General features: G+C 35.8%; 1 protein-coding gene across 4 annotated transcripts in view; it reads left to right on the top strand.

Moving 5' to 3' along the window:
* LOC102983850 (zinc finger protein 420) overlaps positions 1 to 15852 on the top strand; it is a 49206-nt gene that overhangs the window by 1593 nt on the left and 31761 nt on the right. For 3 of the 4 annotated variants that reach the window (XR_003676591.2, XM_028478105.1, XM_007117491.2), the window contains exons 2-4: positions 356 to 406; positions 9411 to 9499; positions 10769 to 10895. Coding sequence is in view for 3 of the 4 variants with exons in the window: in XM_028478105.1 (XP_028333906.1) it covers positions 9491 to 9499; positions 10769 to 10895 (136 nt within the window). In the remaining variant the exon portion in view is untranslated. Of the gene's footprint in view, positions 1 to 355; positions 407 to 8799; positions 9500 to 10768; positions 10896 to 15852 lie in introns of those variants that run through there. The other variant, XM_055079285.1, reaches the window with a different exon arrangement.

The raw sequence follows: 15852 nt of genomic DNA, 5'->3' as shown, positions 1-15852 counted from the left end.
GAATTTTAGAGCTGATAGCACCTTCAAGAGAGGTCACTTGGAAATGTAATGGTATTCCAGGAGTGGGAATACTTCCAGAGTGTGCTAGAGGAGTCAGCCATACACTTGAGAACCTGTAGCATTCCGCTTCAGGACTCCGTCTCCAGCAGACAGCTTTGAATTCAGAAGCAAATTCTAGCCCAAGATGGCTGTGAACTTGGCCCTTCTTTCTAATGCAGAAAGTGCAGAACTGTTCTAGTCTCCTTTTGACTTTCCTCTATGTTAAATGAGGGGTAGATTGGTGGCGTTCTAATTTAGAGTATACCCTAAGAAAGGCCCAGTATCTCATGATTCTTTTTTCTTTCCCTGAGAATAGCGCCCAGAGGAAGAAAGAATGGCTGTTATACAATCAGAAGCAAGCTCCAAGGTGCGTAGATGTTCTCTCTTTGTTTCGTGAAATGCCTTTGTTTTTTCAGGACATAGGAATCTTTGGGTTTTTGCAGGTTTTTTTTGTTTATTTATTTTTGCCTGCTTTGGGTCTTCCTTGCTGTGCACGGGCTTTCTCTAGTTGCGGCGAGTGGGGGCTACTCTTCGTTGCGGTGTACGGGCTTCTCATTGCAGTGGCTTCTCTTGTTGCGGAGCACGGGCTCTAGGCATGCAGGCTTCAGTAGTTGTGGCACGTGGGCTCAGTAGTTGTGGCTCGCGGGCTCTAGAGTGCAGGCTTAGTAGTTGTGGCGCACGGGCTTAGTTGCTCTGCGGCACGTGGGATCTTCCTGGACCAGGGCTCGAACCCATGTCCCCTGCATTGGCAGGTGGATTCTTAACCACTCTGCCACCAGGGAAGTCCCGAATCTTTGCTTCTTTTTGAAATTTCCTAGGTAAGCCTTCTCAAATGATGGAGGGGCAAGGCAATTTTCTGTAGATTGAGAGCTAGGAATATGTGCAGTTAATTGTGATAGTTGCTTCCCAGTAGCGGTTAAATTGAGGAAGAATGGATTTGAGATCCATAAATTTAAAAAGGAAGAGCATGGGCTTCCCTGGTGGCGCAGTGGTTGAGAATCCGCCTGCCGATGCAGGGGACACGGGTTCGTGCCCCGGTACGGGAAGATCCCACATGCCGCGGAGCGGCTGGTCCCGTGAGCCATGGCGGTTGAGCCTGCACGTCCGGAGCCTGTGCTCCGCAACGGGAGAGGCCACAACAGTGAGAGGCCCGCGTACCACAAAAAACAAAAACAAAAACAAAAACAAAAAAAATAAAAAGGAAGAGCTCTTTTGTGTTATTTCTGACATAGCAGCATTCTGTTTTTTTTAACTTTTTAAATGTTTGTTAATTTTCAGAGGTACACAGAAGTGTACCTCTGTACTATCATATGCCCAGCTTAAAAGTTATCACTGCCAATCTTATTTCAGTTATTCTGCCTTCAGTTCAAAATCCCTCCTAATTTGCCTTTTTATTTCTTCTTTGTCTTATGGGTTATTTAGTAACAGGTTATTTAGTTTTCAAACATTTTAGGGATCTTCCAGAGGTGTTTCTGCTACTGATTTCTATTTTCATTCCATTTTATTCAGAGAATATACTTTGTATGACTTGAATTCTTTTAAATTTATTAAGATTTATTTTATGACCCAGAATGTGTGGTCTATCCTAGTACATGTTTGGTGTGCACTTGAAAAGACTGTATTCTGCCACTGTTGGGTGGAATGTTCTATACATATCTGCTAGGTCAGATGGATTGGTAGTGTTTAAATCTTCTGTAACCGTATTGAATTTGTTGGATTTACCTCTTTCTCTTTGTACAGTAGTTTCTATCAGTTTCTGCTTCATTTATTTTGAAGCTCTGTTATTAGGTACATAAATGTTTCAGATTATATGTCCTAATGTTGAATTGACTCCTTTATCATTATGAAATGGTCTTGTAATATTCTTTGCTCTGAACATTTACTTTATCTGATATTTAATATAGCCACTTCAGCTTTCTTTTCATTAGTGTTAGCATGGTATATCTTTTTCTATACTTTTACTTTTAACCTATTTGTGTTCTGATAAAGTATATTTTTTGTAGGCAGCATTTAGTTGGATCTTGTGTTTTTATCCAGTTTAACAATATCTGTCTTTTAATTGGAGTGTTTTTACCATTTATATTTAGTGTGATTATTGGTATAGTTTGGGTCAAATCCATCATCTTTCCATTTTTATTTGTTCCATCTCTTCTTTATTTCTTTTTCCATATTTTCTGCTTCCTTTTGGATTGAGAGAAAGAGTTTCAAAATAACGATACCAACATTTTTACTAATCTTATGAATATAGAAAACAACCAAGACTTCTTGGAGTTCAATGGGATATAACCCACTAAGGATCTATAATCAAATTACTGTGTTTTTAAAGTCACCTATAATAACACCTTTCATATAGTTAAGTCATCAACTTGAGAGACACAGGCTTATTTGTTTCACCTTGCTTTCTACTTTTAGGAATTGTTTTCCCACCACTTTGATTTAATTTTGTTTTAAAATTAAATAAGATATTTACATATTTCTAAAATCAAAACTGTAGAACAAGGTGAATTTAAAGACGTCTAGCATCCATTCCTGTCTCTTCCACCTTGTTTTTCTTCCCTCTGTAGATAACTACCTGTGCTTCTCTTTGGTTTATTCTTCTATTTTTCTTTCAAATGATATATATATGTTTATGTATATGTGTTTGTATGTGTATGTATGTATTTTTTATCATTTTCATTCTTAATCAAAAAGGAGCATTCCTTGTATACTGTTCTGCACTTTCCTTTTTTTTTTCTCACATATTTAATGTATCCCAGAGATCACTGCATAAGCAGCCTATAGAGATCCTCCTCATTCTTTTTAATAGCTTCATTTTATGTTGTGTGGGTATACTGCTTTATTCAGCCAGTCTCCTGCAGGTGGGCATTGGTGGTTTTTTCCCCAGTGTTTTGTTGATAACTGTGTATTGTTTCTATGGTTTACCTTTGGAGCAAATTTCTAGAAGTGGCCTACTTTTAGTTTATTTTAATGCTTTTGACATAAATTCTACCCAAATCACAACCTTGAATAACAATAAAATTGGCCCATTTCCTCATTTTTCCCCTTTCTTACTTTTTTCTCCATTACCCAAATTTTCAAAAAAAAGTCATAGAGTCTGTCTTTATACTGTTAAATATTCTTTTTTCTCTGAATTTATTGAGAATTTCTCTTTTTAACCATAAAATGCCCTTGTTTTAAATTTCAGGAAGCTATTATTTCCTAGATTTATGACATCAAAGTAGTACATGTTTGTTGGAATGATTTAGAAAATACAAAAGGAAACAAACAAGGAAGAAAATAAAAATTACTCAGAAACCCTCCTTTGGAATGAATCATAGTTCATATTTGGAATCTATCCTTCAAGTCTTTCTTTTTTACTTCTTATTATGGAAAAATTCAAACATATGCAAAGTTAAAAGTACAGTGTAAGGCACCCCTGTGTACTCTACCCATCACTCAGCTTCAACAAATATCAGTTTAAGGCTAAACATGTTTCATCTATGGTTCTACTCCTCTCTCCCCCAACCCAAAAAAGCATGGATTATTTTGAAGTAAATTCCAGATATATAATTTCATTCACAAGTATTTTATGGGTGTTTCTAAAATATAAGGACTTTTTACTTTAAAAACAAAAACACAATGTCATTACTATTTAAAAGAAAAAAAGAACTCAGTACTCTCTTAATGTCATAAAATAGCCAGTTAGTGTTCATGTTTTCCCCATTGCCCATAAATATTTTTTTATGGTTTGTTAGAATCAAGATCCAAACAATGAGCTCGGTGCTTGTGATGACCTAGATGGGTGGAATGCGGGGGTGGGGTGGGTGGGAGGGAGGTCCAAGAGGGAGGGAATGTAGGTATACATACAGCTAATTCACTTCATTGTACAGCAATTATACTTCAATTAAAAAAAAAAAACCTGTCCAAAAAAAAAGATCCAAAGAGTGTCCGTTTAATGTAATAAGAAGATATATTTCTTAAATCTTTCTTTTTCTCTCTTCTTTCAGTTTTATTTGTTCCAGAAACAGAGTTTCTTACAGAGTTACCCATATTCTGGATTTTGTTGATTGCATATATGTGGTGTTATTTAACATGTTCCTTTAACCCTGTATTTCTTGTAAACTGGCATTTCTAGAGGCTTGATCAGGTTCAGGTTTTTTGTGGTTTAGCTTGTTTGTTTTATGCTAATCCTTCATACATAATGATACATACATCTATGAAGTAGTGAATATTTGGTTGTTTTCCATTATGTGATGTTAGCAGCCATTAATAATCTTTATTTGGAATCCATTATTTTATCAGAAGTCACAAAATATTATTTAATTCTATCACTTCTTCTGCATTTATTAGCTGGGATACTTCTGTAAAGGGAGCCATCCTCTCATCAATGTCTTGGTTACTCAGAAGTATAGCTTATGCAAAAAAAGTAGAATAAAAGCTTGATTTTACTCTCATTTTTCAGCATCTTCCAAAGTTTATCGTGTGTTTTCCTTTTAAATTATCATTATGAACGTGTAGATTCAAATATATTTGGTATGTTTCAGTCTATAGCAGTTATTCTTATTAATACTCAAACTGTCCATCTGTTGCCAGTGGGATCCTCTTTACTACCTCTGATTTGGCTCCTTCTGAATTCCTTTTGATTACTGTTGGAGTTTGTGGTAGATTCCAAACTTTCTTGTGTGGCAAGATGTTCTAGGCCAATCTTGTCCATTTTCCTGTGTTAAACATGGAGCCCTGGTTCCTTTTAGTGAGAAGTGGTTTTAAGAAGCCACAATTAGGATAGTAGGAGTTCTCATTGCTTCTGGTTGTTATTGCTTGTAGGTCTTTACAGTTGGTTAAATATGTATTTTTTAGAAGGAGAAAAATACATCCTGAGTTTATAATGATATTTCCAATTGAATTTAAAGGTTATAGAGTTTTTCTTAGTTTTTACATTTGTATTTCTTTTTGTACTCTGAAAATCTTTATTCTTAATAACATTAAGATAATTACATACTTGCTTTATTCTCATTGATGTATGTGTGTGTAATCATTTCAGAATTGTCTGTTTTAGAATAACAATGCCAATATTATTAATAATTTATTATTTTATTTAATAAAACTTTTGTTAATAATATTTAATAAATGTATTATTTATTAATATTAATAATAGTATAGTTACTGAAAAACAGCTATTTGGTTATTTGTTATTAGTTATTTGGTCTGTAGGTTATATTGCACTAGGAATCTAATGTCAAATGTACGTACTTGAAAATTCCTTGAAATAACCACTTCCTTTCTGTGTTTATCCTGCTAGTATTATGAACAGGTAAGTTTGTTTCACTTTGCTTTTGGTTCTTAGGGATTTTTTTCCAGTTTGATTTAATTTTGTCTTATAGTTATACAAAACATACAGTTCCAAAGTCAAATGGATTCTATTTGATACCACCTTATAATTTTGTGTGTGTGTTCACGAGAGATATTGAGCTAAAATTTTTTTCTTGCAATATTTTTGTCAGGTTTTGAATTATGGGTTTTTTGCCTCAAAATGTAAAAGAGGCTTCCCTGGTGGCGCAGTGGTTGCGCGTCCGCCTGCCGATGCAGGGGAACCGGGTTCGCGCCCCGGTCTGGGAGGATCCCACATGCCGCGGAGCGGCTGGGCCCGTGAGCCATGGCCGCTGAGCCTGCGCGTCCGGAGCCTGTGCTCCGCAACGGGAGAGGCCACAACAGAGGGAGGCCCGCATACCACAAAAAAAAAAAAAATGTAAAAGAGATTGTCTACTCCTTTTCTTATTTTCTGAAAAAGTTTGTGAAGGAATAGTATTATATCTGCCTTAAATGTTGGTAGAACTTACTGGTGAAGCCATCTGGGTCTTCTCTGTAGACAGGGTGTTTTATTTTGTTTTACTAAAAATTCGATTTCTGTAATATCTGTGGGGCAGTTTATATTTTCTGTTTCTTCTTGTGTGACTTTTGATAATTTGTTTTAAGGAATTTGTCCATGTCATTCATACTGTCAAATTTATTGGCATAGGGTCGCATTATCCTTTTAATGCCTGTAAGATCAGTATTCTCTTCTCCATATTGGTAATTTTTTTTTCTTCATAGACTTGCTAGGAGCTTATCAACTCTGTTAATCTTTTGAAAGAACAAGTGTTTTGCTTTGTTGATTCTCTGTTAAAATTCATTTTGGATCCATTATGGATTTTGTGTTTATTTCTATTATTTCTTTTCCTCTTACTTTGGGCTTCATTTGTTCTTCTTTTGCCAGCTCCTTAAGTGGGAACTGATGGTACACATTCCTTTTTTCCTAGCATTTAAAGCTATAAATTTTCCTTTAAATACTGTTTTTGCTGCAGCCCACAAAATTTGGTAAGTTGTGTTTTCATTGTCATTCAGTTCAGCATATTTTTTAATGTCTTTTGTGATTTCTTCTTATGAGTTATTTAGAAGTGTGTTTAATTTGCAAATATTTGGAGGTACTACTAGACCTTTTATTGTTATTTCTAATTTAATAGTGTGTGGACAAAGACCAGAAAATATACTCTGAATGATTCAAATTTAAAATATTTTTGATACTTTGTTTCTTTCCCACACCTGACTTAGTGCCTAGCCATGCATTGCAGTATCCTAAGGAGTTGCAGTCCAAGGACTCAGGCCTCAGGCCTCCCAGCCAGCCATGCTCTTATGCACATCTGCCTTCCTACCCCAAGTGCCTCCATTACGATACCTCTTTATCAGGCACCAACTTCCTTATCATGTATAGGGAGGCAAACCTTGAAGATACTTTTTCTCCACTGTGACTCAGTACTCAATACTCTTCTACTCCTAGCCCTTCCCCCATCTCCCTCTCCATGAAGTGGGAGGGGTCTTTTGTTTGGTACTCCCTTGGCAGTGAGATGATTCCATAAATCTGTGTTTATCCATTAGACCTTCTCTAGGTGCTGTTCCATGGGGGAAAATGGAACAGTGGGGGAGTCAGCACTGTCTCTGGGTTAGCCTCTTGCTTATACTAGCTGAGTAGTAAGTGATTAAACATTACAGGCTTGACTGGTACTGTCATTTTGGCTGTTGTCTTGTCTTCGTCAGCTTTTCTGACAACCAGCAGCTCAGCTGTCTCTAGCACAGCTCAGCTCTTGACAGTTGAGTGTGGTATTCTTGACAACTGGGTATGGTATCAGTTATATCATGGTACTTGATAGTGTTGTATAAATCCTCTATATTGTTACTGATTTTTAAGAATCTACTTGTATCAATTACTGAGAGAAAGATGTTAAAATTTCCAAATCTGATTTTGGATTTGTCTCTTTCTTCCTTTAGTTCTTTCAAGTTTTACTGTATATATTTTGATGCTCTTTTGTTACGTCTTTACACATTTAGGATTGCTGTGTTTTCTTGATGAGTTTATCATTTATTGCCAGTGTTACTCTTTGTCTATTTTGCCTTATATTAATACAGGTACACAAGCTTTCTTATGCTTAGCATTTGTATGGTATATATTTCTGCATTTAACTTTTTAAAAAATCTTTATTGGAGTATAGTTGCTTTACAATGTTGTATTAGTTTCTTTCTCCATTTAACTTTAAACCCATCTGTTTATATTTAAAGTGCATTTCTTGTAAAGGTCATACAATTGGAATTTGCTTTTTTATCTTGCCTTGACATTGTCTTTTTATTGGAATAGTTGGACTGTTTACCTTTAAGGTAAGTAAAATTTAGTTTAAGCCCAGCCAGGGATGGGAGCATCCATATACATGTCTTTTATGAAGAACTTGGCACTTTTTGGAGTTTAGTTCATTTAAATTTATTTGTGTCTTCAGCTCTGTGATGAATTTTTTTTAAATTCTGAATTTACATCTTATCTGAATTCTTTTTTTATTGTTACGATGGGCACAGTTATCTATTGTAGCTGGAAGAAGTGGAATTTCTAATTAAATATTTATTGATCACCTATATCAGTGATTCTCTGTAGGGGCAGTGACTGTTCCTAGGGATGTTTCCGAAATATAGCTGGGTTCTTTTGAATGTTTAAATAACTGGGTTGAGGGTGAAGGCTTCTGGGTTTTGAAGGACTGAAGCAAACCATGGATCTAGATCACAGCTTAGAAAGCTTTTCTGTAAAGGGCTAGACAGCACATATTTTAGGCTTTATGGGCCGTATGGTCTCTCTTGCAGCTGTTCAACTCTGCCATTATAGTGTGAAAGTAGCCAAAGACAGTATATAAGTGAATGAATATAGATGTGTTCCAGTAAAGCTTTATTTTTAAAAATAATTGGTGGACAGTAGTTTGCCAACGTCTAGATGTCCTGAAGTGCACAACAAAGAAATTGTCTGTGACCTGCAAAATGAGGACCATAGCTGGGAGAAAAATGTGTTTATAATTATCTGGGTCTGGCACGGCACCTCTCACGTAAAGCATTTTTTGCCTGATTTTTGTGAATTGCTGCACTTATCTGTTTTACTATTATTGCATGGTTTTACTGTTAGCTAAATCTTCCAGGAATGCTACCATAGTTTGACTGAGAAAAGACTGTACTTTGTTTTATTCAGAAATTTACTGAGTTTTTTTAAACCATTTAAAAAAGTTACAGCACTGATGGCAACACTGCTTGTGATATGACTTGCTAGTATCACATACTTGTGGAAGTCTTCATTTGTAGGTAATGCATTTCATTAATTGTACACACACATACACACACACGTACCTACATACATACATATATGGCCTTTATTTTAAAATGTCAACTATAAATAAAAGATGTCAACCATATTAAGTTGAATATTGTAATCTTATAAATCTAAATGTGTTCATTTTAAGTAGTTGTAAGCCTAAGTGTTTAACTATTTGAGCCTTCTATGTAGCTGTGTATGGTCATTAACATATTAACATTTAACAGTTGGTCATTATCTCTGTTTTTGGCATAATGTATATAAGTGTGTTTTATTACCTATAAGTTTCATTTCAGAAACAGTAAAGAAGTTGTAAATGTTTCCTCTTTGTATATAGAGAGAGCATTGAGTTTGACCAGGGTAAGAATCACCACCTGTATCTCCCCTGCTTAGTGTATATTTTGGGGATGGGAGAAAGAGACAGGAAGAGGAGAACAACAAAGATAATTCTAGGGCTTCCCTGGTGGCTCACTGGTTGGGAGTCCGCCTGCCGATGCAGGGGGCGCGGGTTCGTGCCCCGGTCCGGGAGGATCCCACTTGCCACGGAGCGGCTGGGCCCGTGGGCCATGGCCGCTGAGCCTGAGTGTCTGGAGCCTGTGCTCCGCAGCAGGAGAGGCCACAGCGGTGGGAGGCCCGCATACCACCCCGCCCCCAAAGAAACCAAAAAAAGATAATTCTAACTTACCCATTTGGAGCTTTGCAAATAGCATGGTCTAATGCTTCTGTTTCTCCTCCCCAGTACTGCCTTTTCCAGACTCTGTGCTTCTCTAAGATAGGAACCCAGAAGATGATCGATCATTTCTTGCAGCTGTAAAAACCATGGCTCAGGTAAATCAGTGTTTCCTTGTGCCCTCTTTAAATAATCACTTTTTTACAGAATACATGCATGTTTGCATTCCTTATTCCTAAAAGTTCCTTCCTGACTCACCCCATTCATGAGTGTGCTTTCCAGTTTTTTCCATTCTTATAAGTGATAGTGTCTTCCCTAAGTATGTCTTTCTAATCTAACCTATATTCACATACTTATGTAATAGTCCAATGAGCATCTGTGACTGGGAACACTGATATAACAAAAGCAGAGTCCCACATTTTTTAAGATTTGTACATACCACGCATGAGAAAACTTTGACCTTCTCATTAGACCTACATTTCCTGGTTAGACAAGATAGGATTTGGTCTTGACTGGGCTTAGTGTCCATACATGGCAAAACTCGTGCTTTGTGAGCTTTTAAGATAAGGAACATATTAGGGATTGAATACAGAGAGATCAGGGATCTTCCCTGGGAATCTGTGATTGATGAATACCAGTAACATGGATCATTTTGAGAGTCAACATTTTGTGCTAATCTTGAATGTGTAAGTTTAGATTATCTTTTCTACCTTTCTGTTGCTTAGAATAAAGAAAATGTAAGTTTTTAAGTGATTAATAGTAACAGGAAAGATCATTTATTCACGTGATGATGCCATTGAGAATTATAAACTCCCAAAAGTAAAAAATGCTTACAAGGTTTTTATGTAGCCTAAAGTGTTCAATGATGCACACTTATTAAGTCACATATATTCATTATATGGAGCTATTCTACAGTCTATTTAAAATATTTACTAAATTATTGGTAACAAGGAAGATGCTTATGATGTAATATTCTGATATAATGATGAACCTGAGGTTTCAATAAATTCTTTAATTTTATGCAAATCTTATAAGAGAGATTTTATAAGGTTTTACAGAAAATTATACCAAATTTTTTCCTTCTTAAATAGAGAAGAAGGAAGAGAAACTTGCATTTGTTGAGAATGCATGATACGTAAGATACCTATTGTACAGGGTGCTTATGTATGCTATTTCTTTCAATTGGGACATTGCATTTACTTTATTAATTCTCAGATTTATATGTAAAATGAGATATTCTATATGCAGGAAATATCTACAGCAACAGGCATAAAAAGGAACTTCAGAAGCACCAGTTTCTTTAGATCCATGTAAGAGGCTTCCCAGCCTATTTGCTCTGTTGCCTTCTTCGTGAGAGCTATCATCTCCCCTTCCATTGAAAAAATATTTTCTTTATTTCCACAACTAGTATTCTGTTTGTGTTTCAGAGATCAGTGATGTTCAGGGATGTTGCCATTGACTTCTCTCAGGAAGAGTGGGAATGCCTGGACTCTGCTCAAAGGGATTTGTATAGAGATGTGATGTTGGAGAACTATAGTAACTTGGTGTCACTAGGTAAGGATATCTACCCCTAGTATTTCAGGATCTACCTTTGGAATGGCTGCTTTCTTTTCTGTTATTTCAAGGTTGTTTTTAAGTGAGTAAATGAATTTCTTATTATTCTCCAAGGAATAGTTTCAAATTACTGGAAGTAGACATGGATGGTTTCATTGGGCACATTTATCTTCTCCAGCCTTCAAATATAATTGCCTGTCTTCCTTGATGAACAAAGGGAGAGAATTGAATTCTGGGATACTTGCAATATTGCCAGAAAAAACAGGCTATGATTCATTGTTACAATTTAGATCTGCCAAAGCAACTCTAAATATTTTTTAATAGGTATAGAAATGTATGGTTTTTCTGACAACAGAAGAGCTTACATTATTTATTTATATAGTGACAGTGTGGATCAATGCATTTCACTAACAATTCAAGTGAACACAATACATTACAAAAAAAATTCTCTTATTTGTGTTTTGCAGTTGAATATCACATTTTAAGAACTTCGTATTTTACACTGAATGAATATGCTAGAACCACCTTTCATTGGAAAATAGCTCAGGAAGAACCTGTGATTGTTGAAGAAAGTTAATTGTTTTTTTCCTGTAGCAACGTAAGGGACAGAGCCTATATCAATTAAAACTTTAATAAGTGATTTTCCCATCTAAATGATGACTTTAGTCTTTGGACTCTTCAAGTCGCTGGAATTTAATTGTCTCTTGCCCCTTCACTTCTCTTTTTCCCCTGTAACAACCCTTTTATGTAAACTTGGGAGTCAGTTCCTTTCCAGATTTTTTTTGTATTTAGACTTACATCATTTGTCTCCGTTCTTTAAAATGTACTCATTTATTCAAAATATATTTATTTATTGAGGGGCCTATTCTATGCCAACGACTGTAGTAGGCATTGGAGAAATAATGGTCTAAACAAGGTTCCTATTCTGCTGAAACTTACATTCTTGTGGGAGAAATACAAAATAAATAAGGAAACAAAAATTTATGTGTATGTGTGTGCATATTTATGTGCATATATTTATTTATTTAATAAATATAAAAATTGCAGGTAGCAATAAACAGTATGAATAAAGGTGAAGTAGAATAGGCAGAGAAAGAACTAAATGGGGAATGGGGGGTAGGTTATTTTAGATAGGTAGATTTTGGAGAAACCTCTCTAAGAAAGTAATATTTGAACAAAGACTTCACCAAAGTAAGGGCGTGAGTCAGACCAGTATCTGGAGGAACAGTATTCCAGGCAGTTGGAGTAGTAGGTGTAAAGGGCTTGGGCTGGGCATTAACTTTGTAGGAGGAACAGAAAAACGTTATATCTAAAGAAAAGTGAATGATAGAGTAATAAGAAATAAGGGAATAGAAAAAAAGGAGTTGAAATTTTATTCTCTAAGGTGGTGCCCTCTGAATCCTGGCTGAAGCAAATGCAAATTCTCTCTGGAGGATAGTAAGAGGGCTTTTAGAATTCTCACAAATTAATCAACAAAAGAGAGCTCACAAAGATCATCAAACCCATGAGGAAACAGGTCACAGGTGAGTTGACAAGTAATCTAAGGAAACAACAGATCGCATGGTAAAAGATTTAACATATTAGAATTTTTAAATGTAAATATAAACTATTGGTGAAATCCTTAAAGAAATAAACTAAATTACAAAAATGAAAAGCAATAAAAGATTTTTATAAAGGAACAGATGTGAAAGAGAACTAAATTGAACATTTCTAAAGGTTCTGTTTAGTTCTTTTTAAAAATAATCGTTCTAAGGTTGATAAATTTGTATGAAAATTATTCTCTTTATAAAAAGACATCATAAAGTAAACGACAAGCCGTGAATTGGGTGAAGATAATTGCAATGCATATTGACAAGAATTAAGTTAGTATCTAGAATATAAAAAGCTCCTATAGATGGTTAAGAAAAAGGTAAATAACCTTTTTGAGAAATTGGGTAAAAGACATTTATAGGCAGTTCAAGGAAAAGGAAATGCAAATAGCCAATAATCATGAAAAACTGTTCAATCTCACTAGCAGTCAGGAAATGCAAATTAAAACCACAGTGAGATAATTGTTTCACACGCCCTAGATTGGCAAAAATTGAGAAGTATCTCAATACCAAGTGTTTACAACTTTCAAATGCAGAAGTGCTGGGGCTTCCCTGATGGCGCAGTGGTTGCGCGTCCGCCTGCCGATGCAGGGGAACCGGGTTCACGCCCCGGTCTGGGAGGATCCCACGTGCCGCGGAGCGGCTGGGCCCGTGAGCCATGGCCGCTGAGCCTGCGCGTCCGGAGCCTGTGCTCCGCAACGGGAGAGGCCACAACAGAGGGAGGCCCGCATACCACAAAAAAAAAAAAAAAAAAAAAAAATGCAGAAGTGCTATATACCTCATTCATAAAAGCCAAAAAGCGGAATGACCCAAATGTCTATCAGCTGATGAATAGATGAGTAAAATTGGTATATCCTTACAATGGAATATTAGCAATAAAAAAGAATGAAGTTCTGATACATACTACAATACGGATGAACCTTGAAAACATGCTAAATGAATGAAGCCAGACACGAAGACTACACATTGTATGATTCCATTTCTATGAAATGTCCACAATAGACAAATCCAGAGACAGGAAGTAGATTAGTGGTTGCCCAGCACTGGGGTGGGAGCTGGGAGGTGAGGGTGGATTGGAAAATGAAAATGGGGAAATTGAAAATGACTGCCAATAGGTATGGGGTTTATTTTTGAGGTGATAAAAATGTTATAAAATTTGATTGTGGTGATTATTGTACAACTCTATGAATATACTAAAAACTGTTGAATTGTATGTAAATGAATGAATTGTAGGTATATGAATTATATGTGAGTAGATCTGTTTTTTTAAGTGTTCTGTACCTTACTGATGTCAGTATCAATTGGCATAATCACTTTGGAAAAATATATAGAAATTATTTCTAAACTTTTAGAAAAGTATTTATTTATTTTTATTTATTTGGTTGCACCGGGTCTTAGTTGCGGCACACGGGATCTTCACTGTGGCAAGCAGGATCTTTAGTTGCAGCATGTGAAATCTTCTAGTTGTGGCATGCAGGCTCTTAGTTGTGGCATGCGGGATCTAGTTCCCTGACCAAGGATGGAACCCAGGCCCCTTGCATTGGGAGCATGGAGTCTTAACCACAGGACCACTAGAGAAGTCCCTATTTCTAAATTTATATGCACTTTGGAAATAGCAGGAGTCCTTTTAAAAATTCCAGATCCCAGGCCACATCCCAGACCAATTAAATCACAATCTATGGGCACGGGACAGAGATATTTTTTGAAGTTCCTTAGGTTGTTCAAATAAATGTTCAGACATGTTTGGTAACTACTGTAATATGATATTATCTGAGAATTTATTTTTAAAATTGTTATTGCCAGTATGCTTGGATTTATTTCTCTCCTATTTTATGCTTTTGGATTACTCTCTTGATCTTCTTTGCTTCCTTCTAAAATCTTTCCTTAATCAGGATGGGTACAGTTTTTTTGTTTTTTGATTTTTTTAAACTCCACTTCCTCCCTTGTTTAGTTTGGAAGATATACACTATTTGTATGCTTTTACTGGTTATCTTTAATTTTTTATCACATGCATTTTATTCATCTTAATGCAAATGCAGTTTTGTAGTGTTTTTTTTTTTTTTTTTTCGGTACGCGGGCCTCTCACTGTTGTGGCCTCTCCCGTTGCGGAGCACAGGCTCCGGACGCGCAGGCTCAGCGGCCATGGCTCACGGGCCTAGCCGCTCCGCGGCATGTGGGATCTTCCCGGACCGGGGCACGAACCCGTGTCCCCTGCATTGGCAGGTGGACTCTCAACCACTGTGCCACCAGGGAAGCCCCTGTAGTTTTTTAAATTATAATGATGTTTGAAAAAATATACATTTTTAATGGAAATTAAATATTTTACTAGATAGTAATTGTTTTTATTAATAATAAAACATAGTTATTCAAGCCACATATAATATTTGGTCTGCATACATACTGCTTTGTAGAGGTCTTGTAATAAACTATATGCCTCACTCTCATCCCTAGGATTTCAAGGCCAACAAGTTAAAAAACACAGATATCAAGGACTGTATCTACCTTGAAATAAATTGGTGGCTGCTGTGGCAGTGAGTTGAGGTTTATAGAGAGATGTGATATTTTCATCTCTATGTCAAATACATATTTTATTTTCACAAAATTCTTGTGAAGCGTGTATATGACTTACTCTTTTTCTACACTTTGACCAACACTAGATATCATCACTTAAAAATATCTGTCAATTTGTAGATAAAAAATTGAATAACATATTGCTGTGATTACCGGTGAGTTTAAATATTTTGAGAGTATTTCTGCCTGTTTTGGTCATTTAATCATTATCATTATTGTTTGTGTCACTTAACAAGTATATACTTAAGAAAGGCTATAGTTAATGTCTCCCTTCTCCCAGGACAATATAAAGAATCTTAGAATGTTTTAATTTTGGTTGATCTTTCCTATTTAATATGTTATTGTTGGCTAATATTTTAGTTCTGTTTTCTTTTAACCTCCCAAAATGGGCATTATTTTTGTTTTACAAAATGGCAATATTTGGTTGTAGATTTACTCACATGAATATCCTTTTATTTGCACACTATTCATCTTCCATCATACCTTCATACTGCGATCATTTTATTTATCATGAAATACATTAAGCAAGACCTATTGTTAGTAAATACTCTTCATTTATATTTCTGTTGTTGTTGCAATATAACCTTGTTTCATCTTCATTCTTGCCTGATGATTTAACTGGGTATGGAATTCTATACTGACAATTATTTTTTTCTCAGCACTCTGAAGATATTATTCCACTGTCTTCTGGCTTCTGTTGTTGCTCTTGAGAAGTCTACCATCTGTCTCATTGTTGTTCCTTTTGTAAGTAATCTGTATTTTCTCTCTGGCTGTTTTAAGATTTTTTTTTTAAGATT

This window comes from Physeter macrocephalus, chromosome 17 (genome assembly GCF_002837175.3).
Source record: "Physeter macrocephalus isolate SW-GA chromosome 17, ASM283717v5, whole genome shotgun sequence".
NCBI classification, from domain to species: domain Eukaryota; kingdom Metazoa; phylum Chordata; class Mammalia; order Artiodactyla; family Physeteridae; genus Physeter; species Physeter macrocephalus.
This window is presented reverse-complemented; position numbering and strand designations above follow the sequence as displayed.